The sequence below is a fragment of the Phaenicophaeus curvirostris genome, chromosome 11 (genome assembly GCF_032191515.1).
Source record: "Phaenicophaeus curvirostris isolate KB17595 chromosome 11, BPBGC_Pcur_1.0, whole genome shotgun sequence".
Lineage (NCBI taxonomy): Eukaryota > Metazoa > Chordata > Aves > Cuculiformes > Cuculidae > Phaenicophaeus > Phaenicophaeus curvirostris.
In genome coordinates this window covers 2,868,557-2,881,690 of record NC_091402.1, presented here as the reverse complement: position 1 = coordinate 2,881,690, position 13,134 = coordinate 2,868,557, and the positions used below count along the sequence as shown (strand labels likewise).

General features: G+C 44.7%; 1 protein-coding gene across 1 annotated transcript in view; it reads left to right on the top strand.

Annotated features, from left to right (window-relative positions):
• The window catches only part of HDAC11 (histone deacetylase 11), a 28,795-nt gene extending 23,138 nt beyond the window's left edge, over positions 1-5,657 (top strand). The window contains exon 10 of the mRNA XM_069865697.1: positions 3,577-5,657. Coding sequence (XP_069721798.1) covers positions 3,577-3,729 — 153 coding nt within the window. The 3' untranslated portion in view covers positions 3,730-5,657. The remainder of the gene's footprint in view (positions 1-3,576) is intronic.
• The last annotated feature ends 7,477 nt before the right edge of the window (positions 5,658-13,134 follow it).

Here is a 13,134-nt window from a genome sequence, read left to right as displayed (position 1 = left end):
CCAGGGCCTCCTCACTCTCACAGCAAAATATTTCTTCTTAAGATGTCATCTCGGTCTCCCGTTTTGCAGCTGAAAACCATTCCCCCCCATCCTCTCCCTGCACTCCTGATCAAGAGCCCCTCCCCAGCTTTCCTGGAGCCCCTTTCAGCACTGGAAGCTGCTCTAAGGTCTCTACAGAGCCTTTTCTTCTCCAGGCTGAACAGCCCCAACTATGTCAGGCTGTCCTCAAAGGGAAGGTGCTCCAGCCCTTGGATCATCTCTGTGGCATCCTCTGGTCTCACTCCAACAGATCCATGTCCTTCCTGTGCTGAGGAAGCTGTGTATAAATCTCTAGGGGGAAAGGAATCATAGAATTGCTTGGTCGGAAAAGACCTTTGAGATCATGAAGTCCAGCCGTACCCATCCACTACCAAACCAGGTCCCTGAAGTGCTGAGGGGCTTGTTCTTGTTTTGACCTTGGAGAGGATAGGACCTGAGCTGTAAGATCTCATTTGGTGGAGCAGATGTTTTTGGAAAGCAGTGACCACCAAGAGATAGAATTATAGAATAACCAGGTTGGAAGAGACCTCTGGAATCATCGAGTCCAACCATTCCTATCAAACACTAAACCATGTCCCTCAGCACCTCGTCCACCCGTGCCTTAAACCCCTCCAGGGAAGGTGAATCAACCACCTCCCTGGGCTGCCTCTGCCAGTTCCCAATGACCCTTTCTTTGAAAAAGTTTTTCCTAATGTCCAGCCTAAACCTCCCCTGGTGGAGCTTGAGGCCATTCCCTCTTGTCCTGTCCCCTGTCACTTGGGAGAAGAGGCCAGCGCCCTCGTCTCCACAACCTCCTTTCGGGTACTAGTAGAGAGCAATGAGGTCTCCCCTCAGCCTCCTCTTCTCCAGGCTAAACACCCCCAGCTCTCTCAGCCGTTCCTCATAAGGCCTGTTCTCCAGCCCCTTCACCAGCTTTGTTGCTCTTCTCTGGACTCACTCCAGAGCCTCAACATCCTTCTTGTGGTGAGGGGCCCAGAACTGAACACAGTATTCGAGGAGCGGTCTCACCAGTGCCGAGTCCAGAGGGAGGATAACCTCCCTGGACCTGCTGGTCACGCCGTTTCTGATACAAGCCAAGATGCCATTGGCCTTCTTGGCCACCTGGGCCACTGCTGGCTCATATTCAGTCACTGTCAACCAACACCCCCAGGTCCCTCTCCTCCAGGCAGCTTTCTAGACAGACTTCTCCTAGTCTGTAGCACTGCATAGGGTTGTTGTGCCCCAAGTGCAGGACCCGGCATTTGGCCTTGTTGAACCTCGTGCCATTGGACTCTGCTCAGGGATCCAGCCTGTTCAGATCCCTTTGCAGAGCCTCCCTGCCCTCCAGGAGATCGACACTTCCACCCAGCTTAGTGTCATCTGCAGACTTGCTAAGGGTGCACTCGATGCCTTCATCCAGGTCATTGATAAAGACATTGAACGGGGCTGGATCCAGCACTGAGCCCTGAGATATGGAAGCTACTGACAGAGAATGCATTAATAGGTGCCTTTTCACATTTTCACCTGCCATTTACGTAGGAGCAGTGTCAGTTGCCAAGAAGAATGAGTTGCTGTAGCTTGTTGGATGCTGTGTGGGGAGAGAGAGAAAATGTAGGTGTGAGAAAAGAGGTGAAATTGTGGTGTTCCCAAGTAGAGGTGAAATGCAGAGAGCCATTTCTCTGCACAAACAGTGGCTCAGGTGGCTGGTGGAGCAAAGATTTATGTAGCTCAAGCTGTTGCTTTCTGACTGGAGAGCAGAGTTTCTTGTCTTTGACCTTGTTGGCGTAGGTGTGAATGGCATGTTTCACCAGGCTTGAAATCCCAGTTCGCTAAAACTTCTGGAACTGAAGGCGTTGAACCTGGATAGTTCATCTCTTTGCGGTTCATTAGCCCACTTGGCAGTATTACAGGGCAGATGCCATTTGTAGTTTAAAATCCTGCTGCAGCGCTGGTTCTGCTCCCAGTTGTGCCTTGTCAGAGTGCTAGGAATGACTGTTGAGGCCACCTGTGGTGGACGTGAGGCGTAGCAGGTAAGTGCCACTTGCCTTTCCTTGAAGAAGGAACTGTATCGAGCTGTCCTCTTTGTTTGATGTGTTTTCTTTCTTGGTAGCAGGCGCATGCTGGCGTCAGCCGATCGGCCCACCTGTTTTCCCGTTGGTTCTTCCAGGCTCAGCCACCAGAGCTGCAATGAGGCTCCATGAATAGTGGCTGCCTCCAGTTCTTGGGTGGTTTAATGTTTGCTGCATCCAGCGATGGTTCCCCCTGGACCTACAGCACACTCTGTAATTCTGTTACTTCCTTTAAGGATCTGTTCTTAATATAATGCTTTGGTTCCCTTTGTCTTATTTTCAGTTGTTATTCCTTGCTCCCATTGTTCCTTTCTAGGGCTCTGTCAAGCTGCAACAAAGCACGTTGCTCTTATGGGAGTTTACAGAATATTTTTCAGCTACATTTGAATTTCATTCCTTGCCTTTACCGTTTGTTTGTGGTTTAATTTTTTTTTAATGGCAGGATAATATTTTTTTGATGTATTTACAGCCTTCCTCTAAGCAGTCTGAGTCGTGCACATTCATTTTGTTATAACACTTTTGCTGCTGCTTCTTTAGTTTTCTGTATTTGGTTGCTTTGTAATCCTTTTTCTCTTCTCCAGCTTTTGCAGTTATTTAATTTTTGAGCTGTCTGTTGTAAGCTGTCACCTATTATGTTGTTAGTCTTGTTGTTTTGAGGAGCTGCGATGGATTATTTGTCGCCTATGTGTCTCTGGAACTCTGCTTTTACTTTTCCACAAATAGATTTTAATTCTGTTCTCACTTATTTCTAAATTCTCTGGTTTTATCCACATGTTATTATTGGAAATCCAAGTCTGCTGTGCTGTGGGTTCAGCATCAGCACAGTCCCTCTTGGTCGCCAATCTTAATTTTTCAGTTCCATAACCCTCTCTGTTAGTAAGATGTTATTTGGGATTATTTTCTTTTCTATGGATTTAGCATCACTCATGTTCTGCAACTCCCCCTTCAGCCATGGATTCTTTTAGTATTACCTTTTATTAAAGAAACTGGAAGCTTGTAATTCAGCAGGGATTATGAGCATATCAAATCTGATTTGAATTTTTGATGCTTCTGTAGGTTTCTGAAGTCTTGATCAAATTGCTCAGCTTCTGTGAGAGGGTGCCATGCAGGCTGAGCACAAACCGAAGGGCTCTGAGTTCCAGCGGTCTTTGAGTCCCAATTCTACACCTGTGAAATAGGGGGAAGGTTTCTAAACTTTGTAGTCAGTTTAGACTTTATGGCCTTTGAGCAGGAATTTGTACTGAAGACTTCTGTCTCTTGTCTTCTCTAAAAACAAGTCAAGGCTTTTTGTTTTTCTTTTTAATGGTTATGCTGGTAAACCTGCTAATGGGACTTTAATTTTTTAATTCATATTCTAAAATGTGAGGACTTAATCACTTATCAAGCCTCCAATACAATGAATCCATAAATCATAGGCTATAATGAAAATATAATATTTCACTTCTTCCTCTCTTTTTTTTTTTTTCTTGTTACTGTTGTAAACTTGCAGGGAATTGTGAAAAGAGATGAAGTCGTGTTCAAAGCTGCCAGAAGCCGCAGAATCCCCATCCTGATGGTGACGTCTGGAGGCTACCAGAAGAAGACAGCGCGGATTATTGCTGATTCCATCCTCAATTTGCACAACCTGGGGCTCATTGGCTAGGAACTAGTGACTGTGGAGCTGGAAACCCCGACGCAGAACAGATAAGAGACTCTACTAAAGACTTAACCAACTTGTCACCGCAATGGCAAGGTACTAAATATTAGGAAACAGCTTCCTGGTTTAGGAGCAGGAAGTCTGCACGTCGTCGCCGGGTTAAATATAACACATTTGACGTCTCAACTTGTCTGTAGAGTAACACAGGAAAGATAATACAGTCACAGGATAACTGCGTCTAACGTCTGAAGCTGTCTTCAGCAAATGAAACAGATCCTTTTAAAGCTAATTGAGACCTATTCTCAAGGGTACTGTCTTTCAGTTTATAATATTACTGTAGAAAGCTTTAATTGCTTCTCTTATTGTTATGGGTAGTTCATTATGTGGAACGAGCTATGCAGTTGGTATCCAAAGACTGTCCCAGCCCTGTTTCAGATGGTGCGGTTCAGACTGTGGTGGGAGAAATATGGACTAAACCTACTGGTATTTTTGGTTCAGGTACTGCCTTTTATTTATTGCTTTTTTAAATTGAAATGCTGTTATAAAACGAGTTTTGTGCAGGCTTCAACTGTCAGTTTAATACTAAAGTTAAGTGCAATACTATAAATAACGGTTCAGTTAGTTGGTTTTTAAGCCATAGCCTATCGGAACGAAAGTTCATTAATTTATATTTTATGCCTGTTGTTAGTAGTGACTTAAATCCTACCTATAAACATCTTGAGAAATAAAATATGAAACGCCTTTGGTTCCATATGCAAATGAGCCATAAGGGCTCAGCATTAACAGTCTGGGTTTTGCCTCTTTCAGAACGAGGCTTGCATATAAAAGGCAATAGTTACTATGCATCGTAAATCACAAAGTAAAGAAACTACAATGAAATGAAAACTGATTTTAGAGTTCTGAGAACTGCAGGAAATATTCACGTAGAAATACGAGGGTACCTGTTGTTATTGCCAGCTTTTCATGTGTGGAACAGTGAAGAGTGAGTTCTGATCACGTCTCCACCCCATCCCAACCAGTGCTGTGGTTTTCACCTTCTTGAGGAGTAACAGTACTCCTTGGTAACCACATAGTTCATATTTGCAGATAAAAATACAGTGAAATTTTTACAAGAAAGGAATGTGCTGACTTTATATTGAAGCTGCTAGGAGGATTTGGGAACAAAATAGTGCATTCAAAAGCAAATCTAGTGCACTAACTGTAAAGTTTGGTTTGTTTAATCTGATGTATTTTGCATTAGGTGCCATTTATTGCATTGGGTCATAAACGTACTAAGCTGTATATCTTGCAAGAGCCTTTTTAACTTCCAAGTATTCACTGATTTGCAGTAAATTTTCACCTCATGTTTAGGTTTGAGCCTTTATCTGAAGGAACGTCAATGTTTCCCCTGTAGTGGAATCGGTGTATAAGCTATTTAAGGAATGTTTCATTCTAATTAGAATACTTACCTCGCTTAGTGTTAATTTTTAGGTTGATGAGGTTTGTTAATTGTAAGAACTTGCACAACTGCTATAAGTACCTGCTTTAAACCAGATTTGATATATTGCACTGATCTTGAGTTGCGACACTGTTAGTAAAAAGCACTTTTAAAGTTCTCACTGGGACCATCAGAATGCAACTAATTTGGAGATTTATTTTTTCTATGCCGTTTGATGTTACCGAGATGTTGTTCTTTCATATAATTTTTGTAAGATTATAAATTACATTTCTATCAACTAAACCCCTCTCATAATACATACAGCCTTTCCCAAAACATGTTCTGTTTCTGTTAACATGTTTATATTATTTTCCCTCGGTGGAGATTAAAATGATGTTGGAATGACGACTGACTTTTCACTTCGCATGGATCTTGGCTGTCAAAAACTTTGACTGGAAAGGTATATTGAAAAGATGAGGTGATGTGTTTTTCAGAGTTAAAATGTAACTGAAACTGCTGTGGGTCTTAAGGGTGAACAGTACAAGGTTTTTCAACCGCAGATGGCTTCTGCGCGAGTTTGTGTTTTCCTCTTAGAGTGACCTTGGAGGTTTTGTATCCAAATACTTTTACAGATGCCTTCATAAGGGGTTCGAGTAACTTTCTAATTCCAAGTGACATTGCATTGCCTATCTTTGGGCCCCTCACTACAAGAAAGACATTGAGGGGCTGGAGCGTGTCCAGAGCAGGGGAATGAATCTGGGGAAGGATCTAGAGTGGTTGAGGGACGTGGAGTTGTTCAGCCTGGAGGAGGCTGAGGGGAGACCTTATCACTGTCTACAGCTGCCTGAAAGGAGGTCATGGTGAGGTGGGTGTTGGTCTCGTCTCCCAAGTGACAGGCGATAGGATGAGAGGAAATGGCCTCAAGTTGTGCAGGTTCAGATCATATATGAGGAAAAACTTCTTCACTGCAAGGATTCTCAGGCACTGGAATGGCTGCCCAGGGCTGTGGTGGAGTCCCCATCTCCGGAGAGATTTAAAAGGATGGGTGGATGTGGTGCTTAGAGATATGACTGAGTAGTAGACAGGTACGGTCTCAAAGGTCTTTTCCAACTAAGCAATTCTATGATTGTAACTCCTATTTTATTATTGTTACAGGTATTAAACTATAAGAGAACTATTAAGGCTACAAATAGAAGGCTAGTTAGAAGTCTCTTATAATCAAGCTCTTCTCAGGGAGAACTAAATGCTTGCAAAAGAGCCTGCTAGCTTTCAGACTCACCTGTATAATTTGTGATTGTCAAGCAGCAGGCATACTGACTGCATTTCCAGTGTTCCTTATGCAGGTAAAACCAGTAAATAGGAAACTCCTCCTTCATATTTTTCCAAAACTTTTACTGCAATTTTGACTTGGTTGTTAAACCCAAAACATTAATATCTACACATCAAGAAGGAGATGGAGCTGTTGGAATAGGTCCAGAGGAGGCTACAAGGATGATCAGAGGGCTGGAGCACCTCCCGTATGAGGGCAGGCTGAGAGGGTTGGGTTTGTTCACCCTGGAGAAGAGAAAGCTTTGAAGGAGCCTTTATAGTGACCTTCCAGTACCTGAACGGGCTACAAGAAAGCTGGGGAGGGACTGTTTACAAAGGCTTGTAGTGATAGGATGAGGGACAATGGGTATAAACTGGAGAGGGGCAGATTTAGACTAGACGTAAGGAGGAATTTCTTCACCATGAGGGTGGGGAGGCCCTGGAACAGGTTGCCCAGAGCAGGGGTGGCTGCCCCATCCCTGGAGGGGTTCAAGGCCAGGCTGGATGGGGCTTGGAGCCCCTGATCCAGTGGGAGGTGTCCCTGCCCATGGCAGGGGGTGGAACTGGGTGGGCTTTAAAGTCTCTTGTGACCCAAACCATTCTACAAATACACCAGTTGAGAAATGGTCTGTATAAACCTGTACGGAATATTCAAGGTTGGCACTAACGAAGTTAGGCCTGATTTATCGTGCAGTTTGCCAACAAGGATTGTCTTCAGAGAGCTGGATTTTATTTATTTTTCACCACCAAAGAATTGCTAGCAATAAAAGCCTGAACTCAACAACTTGCCATACTGTGGCTGTGGTGAGAACAGTAGTGGTCGCGCAACAGAGGTAATATTGCTTACTTCTTTTTCTGAAGCGTGCTCCAAGACCTTGAAATGTTACAGAGTGTAGGAAATGTCATGTTTTAGCGTATCTTGGTCAAGTGCTGTCATTGAGGCACACGCTGCTTCGTCACTGGATGATGTTACCATCCATACCAACCACCGACACTGTCCCCCTTCTCCTTATGCTGTGCTTGCAGCGTAGGAAGGGAGCAGCCGGCAGGATGGGGGACGTAGATGGCATCCCGTTGGGGATGTGTGGTATGGCTCCTTGGGGCATGTTGGGGAATGCAGTGTTTTCAATGTGTGTCCAGGGAATCGTGGGTCACTTGAGTCCTCAAGAGCAGTTTAACGTTCATAGGAGCAGAAGTACCCATGCAGAAATATTTTGATGGTAGCTCACCTTGGGAGGAATAGCAATACTTGCTCATCCTTGACCTGTGACTGCTGATCATTGCTGTCTAGAGGTGGGAAGTCAACAGGTCTTTGTGAAGGGAAGACCCAGTGCCTGGCAATTAGTTAAGATTATTTTAGAGTTCAAGTTGATTGTTCAGATGTTCAGAAATGTTTTAATATTGGTTTGTCTTTATTCATAGAATAATAGAATGATTTGGGTAGAAGGGACCTCAAAGCCCACCCAGTCGCACCCCTGCCATGGGCAGGGACACCTCCCACTGGATCAGAGGCTCCAAGCCTGTCACTCCAAGCCTGGCCTTGAACCCCTCCAGGGATGGGGCAGCCACCACTGCTCTGGGCGACCTGGGCCAGGGCCTCCTCACCATCACAGCAAAACATTTCTTCCTCACATCTTGTCTCAATCTCCCCTGTTTCTGCTAAAAAATGTTCTCCCTCATCCTCTCCCTGCACTCCTGATCAAGAGCCCCTCCCCAGTTTTTCTGGAGCTCCTTAAAGTACTGGAAGCTGCTCTAAGGTCTCCTTGGAGGCTTCTTTTCTCCCGGCTGAACAACCCCAGCTCCCTCAGCCTGAATTTCCCTTCTGTTGTTCGCAGCCGCTTGGGTTTACCAACCTGCACTCCTGGTGTGTCTGATACTGAGGGCTCTGGTCATGTTTCATCTCTTTCTTCCTCTGCTGTAGCTGGTTTTGTAGTTCATCTGTTTAAAAGGGACTGGAAGAGATTTTGCAAATCAAAGGCCTGCTCACTTCTTCCTTTGACTATTTGGAAGAATTCCATTGAGAATAAAATCATGGATCTGAAAAAAATGCGCTGCTTTCATAATGATATTTCCCCTGCTTTTCTGGAAATGGCTTGCTCTTCTTTCACATTCTACACAGATGATTTTTAAGCTGTCCTCCAGTGGTGAATACAATCTGTCTTGTCAGCCGGAGTTCAGGTCATTTTAGTGACTTAGCATTCCTCCTTTTATATATAATGTGTGGAAGTCTCTCCTTTAAAGTTTGTGTGCTACTGGGTATGTGGTATTCTGCTCTGCTTTGATTGGGTTTCTCTGCTGGACAGACTCTCTATGTTAAATGAATAAATCAGTGCACAATTTATAGAGTCATAGAATCACAGAACTGTTATGGGTGGAAAAGACCTCTAAGCTCATCCAATCCAACCATCAGCCCAACCCCACTGTGCCTGCTAAGCCGTGTCCCAAAGTGTCTAGAGGAAAACTGGCCCATCTACATAAATAACATACTGAGTTCAGCAAGCCATTTTGGTGTTAAAAGATGTTTCATCTATTTGTTCTTCGAGGCTGTTCTCATTCAGTGAATTATGGAATGGCTTAGTTGGAAAAGATTTTTGAGGTTGAGTCCAACTGTACCTGTCCACTACTAAACCAGATCCCTGAGCACCAAGATGTGGAGACAGATGGACAGAGATGCACAAGTCTCAACGTATTTCATTGCCAACGCGAGCTGAGGTAGCAAGACTGGTTATGTTTTTGATTGCATGGAAGACAAAGAGCGATGTGTTGCTGCTGTTGGTTGGTGTATATGTACATATATTGACTTTGTGGTGCGTGATGACTGTTCAAGTTCCTCCTGCCACCAAGGCTGTGTAACTCCTCCCTTGCCAAGAGAGGCTGGCTGGGCAGTTCTGGAGCTGGCGTTACCCAGACACCCTCCTGCCCAGCTTACGGCTGTAAATTCCTAATGGGTAAGCAAACCCCTGCATTTAGAGAAGAACATAAGTTTTTTTTTCTTCTCCAGATTTCAAGGGCTCATCTTGTCTTTTGCCAGCTCAAGGACCTGTGGTGGAAAACAATAGCCATCAGTGTCATGAAGATGAAGTCTCTGAGGGAATGTGTCTTATAGGAGTAGGGCTCCTAATTAAGCATGTGATGGTTGAGTTGTAGGCTAATTATCTTTTCCATCTGTTACCTAATAGAATTTTGCAACACTGGGATTTAAGGTTTGTCAATTTTTGCAGTCTCTCATTCTAAACCTGGACATCTCTGCCAAGGCCAACAATGGAATGAGCACATTAAGATAATAAATCTCCAGTGAACAGGCCAAGTTATTTATTTTGGATGGACAAGGCTACATGTAAAACTGGATTGACTGCTTACTGGAGGTGGGAGTGCTTTAAGAGCTGAATGTTTTATAATAAGCTTTAGTTGTGGGAACATTTGAGCCTGAAACGTGAAAGAATGCAGACCTTTCAAAATATGGTATGTGAGAAAAATGTATGATTTAGTGTTTCCATTTCCATAGAGGAAATAGCAATGCTTTGCTCGAACCAAATGATAAATTTCCTTTAAACTTAGTCATATGATGATCAGGGAAATAAATTCCCTCTAAACTTTTGTTAAAGTGGTGGAGGCAAAAGTTAGATGTCTTAAAGTAACCTGCTGTCTGCAAGGACATGGTTATATGCAGCCCTGCAGAGAAGGACTTGGGGTGATGGTGGATGAAAAGCTGGACGCGAGGCAGACTGTGAGCTTGGAACCCAGAAACAACCGTGTCCTGGGCTGCATCCAGAGCAGTGGGACCGGCAGGACGAGGGAAGGGATTCTGCCCCTTGGCTCTGCTCTGGTGAGACCCCACCTGGAGCCCTGTGTCCAGTTCTGGAGCACAGGAAGGACATGGAGCTGTTGGAACGGGTCCGGAGGAGGCCACAGAGATGATCCCAGGGCTGGAGCAGCTCCTGTATGAGGACAGGCTGAGAGACTTGAGGTTGTTTAGCCTGGAGAAGAGAAGGCTCTGGAGAGAACTTAGAGCAGCTTCGAGTGCTGAAAGGGGCTCCAGGAAAGCTGTGAACAGACAATTTAGCAAGGCCTGTTGTGACCTGAATGGTTTTAAACTAAGGGAGGGCAGATTTAGACTGGATGTTAGGAAGAAATATTTTTACAATGAGATTGGTGAGGCACTGGCACAGATTTCCCAAGGAGATAATGAAAGCTCCACCACTGGGAACATTCAAGGCCAGGTTGGATGGGGCTCTGAGCACCCTGATCCAGTGTGAGGTGTCCCTGCCCATGGCAGGGGTGGGACTAGATGGACTTTGAGGTCTCTTCCAACCTAAACCATTCTCTGATTCTAATTATGGTATTTTTAATCAACCTAATCTGCTGTAATACCTTCAGGACCCAGTCACTTAAATCTGGGCTAAAGCAGAAATCTGCTGTACTTTCAGAAGCGTACTTGGCATAATTCAAAATGCTATATACAGACGATCTTAATCACCTCGTTATACCCAAACTAATTGGGTCCTCTGTGATAGAATCATCATAGAATCAAAGAATGTTTTTGGTTGGAAGGGACCTCAAAGTCCATCCAGTTCCAACCCCTGCCATGGGCAGGGACACCTCCCACTGGATCAGGGGCTCCAAGCCCCATCCAGCCTGGCCTTGAACCCCTCCAGGGATGGGGCAGCCACCACTGCTCTGGACAACCTGGGCCAGGGCCTCCTCACCCTCATGGGAAAAAATTTCATCCTGATATGTTGTCTAAAGTTTTAAAGGTTAGATACACAGTGTTTTTAAGCTGAAAGAGGAAATGTAAGAACTATAGCTGGTCTTGTTATGGAATATCCCTTTTCTGGGTGAAAATATAGAAAGCTTCATCAAAGTCAAGAATTGCAGTGCTCTTGTTCTGTGGTCTGTAATGGGCTGACCATGTGCAACAACAGGCCTTTCCTAGAATCATAGAATCACCAGTTTGGAAAAGACCTCTTGAATCATCGAGTCCAACCAATGCTATCTGCCACTAAACCGTGTCCCTCGGCACCTCGTGCACCTGTCTTTTACACCCCTCCAGGGATGGTGACTGCACCACCTCTCTGGGCAGCCTGTTCCAGTGCCAAATGACCCTTTCTGTGAAAAATTTCTTTCTTATATCTAGTCTGAACATCTCCTGGCAGAGCTTGAGGCCATTCCCTCTTGTCCTGTCCCCTCTCACTTGGGAGAAGAGGCCAGCTCCCTCCTCTCCACAACCTCCTTTCAGGTAGCCGTAGAGAGCAATGAGGTCTCCCCTCAGCCTCCTCTTCTCCAGGCTAAACACCCCCAGCTCTCTCAGCCGTTCCTCATAAGGCCTGTTCTCCAGCCCCTTCACCAGCTTTGTTGCTCTTCTCTGGACTCGCTCCAGAGCCTCAACATCCTTCTTGTGGTGAGGGGCCCAGAACTGAACACAGGATTCGAGGAGCGGTCTCACCAGTGCCGAGTACAGAGGGAGAATAATCTCCCTGGACCTGCTGGTCACACCGTTTCTGATCCAAGCCAAGATGCCATTGGCCTTCTCGGCCACCTGGGCCACTGCTGGCTCATGTTCAGTCTCTATTAACCAACACCCCCAGGTCTTTTTCCTCCGGGCAGCTTTCTAGCTACTCATCTCCTTTTCCACTCTTGGCTTTGGCACGGTGTTTTGGATCAACTTGTTAAGAGCTAGTCCAACAATTTATTTAACAATTCATTTTCAACTGAAAGAACAATGTGATTTGCATACAGAACCAGAAAACTTCTGTTGTTACCACTTCCGTCTAAAGATGTTGATAATACAGTTATTTTATAGTAAAATTGGGTCTAATCTTCCATGTAGTCTCACGTTGTTGGGTATTTTTGATCCTGTGATGTGCTGGATCACCAAGAACCCCCTTATTCTACAATGTGCATGACTGAAGCTGATTTCATGAGTCTTTACAGTGAGTGGTTGATGTAGTTTTTTATTTTAATCTGAAATTTGGGAAGCAGAGCTTGAAAATTCTGCATTGTGGACCACCCAACAGCTTCTCCTCATGGCTCCGTGGAAGGGTTGTCTATGCCCTTTTCAATATCCTGCCTGTTCTGTCCTTACACAAGTGCTATGCTAGCACTGGGAGGTGTGTCTGTACCTTTGTGACTTCTTTAAAGAATAAAAAGGGCCTAGAAAGTCCTAAATATTGCAAGTAGGGCACCAGTAGGTGTTGACTGGGATCCAAATTTCTGAGAAGTTGGGCACCCTGGGCTGAATTAGTTCCTCAGTCCTGTTGGATCAAAGGCATGTTAACATCTCTGTGGCTTCATGGAACTCATCTGATGTGAGTTGCAAAAAGCTACATAGAAGATATCAGTGGAGCAAAGTGTGGGCTGCTGGACTCATAGCTCTATGTCCAGTGCTTTAACCACTAGAGGACGCTGTCTTATTATTATTATTATTAGGAAATTAATCATTACGTGTTTAAAATGCCAAATTGCAGGGGTTGTGTTTCCGGTGGCTTAACGTAGCCTTCAATGAAATATATTGTTTTATTTTGCACTGTAATTATCCACAGTACTGCCCTGACTCTGATTCTACTTGGAGCTGAATCAGTGTCCAAGGAGTGACGGCACTGCTGCCCTTCTCCATGCAAAAGCAAATACCTGATCTTAGTGCTCAGTGCCTCGAAAAAAGAGCCACGCCAGAATCTTAGAATCAGAGA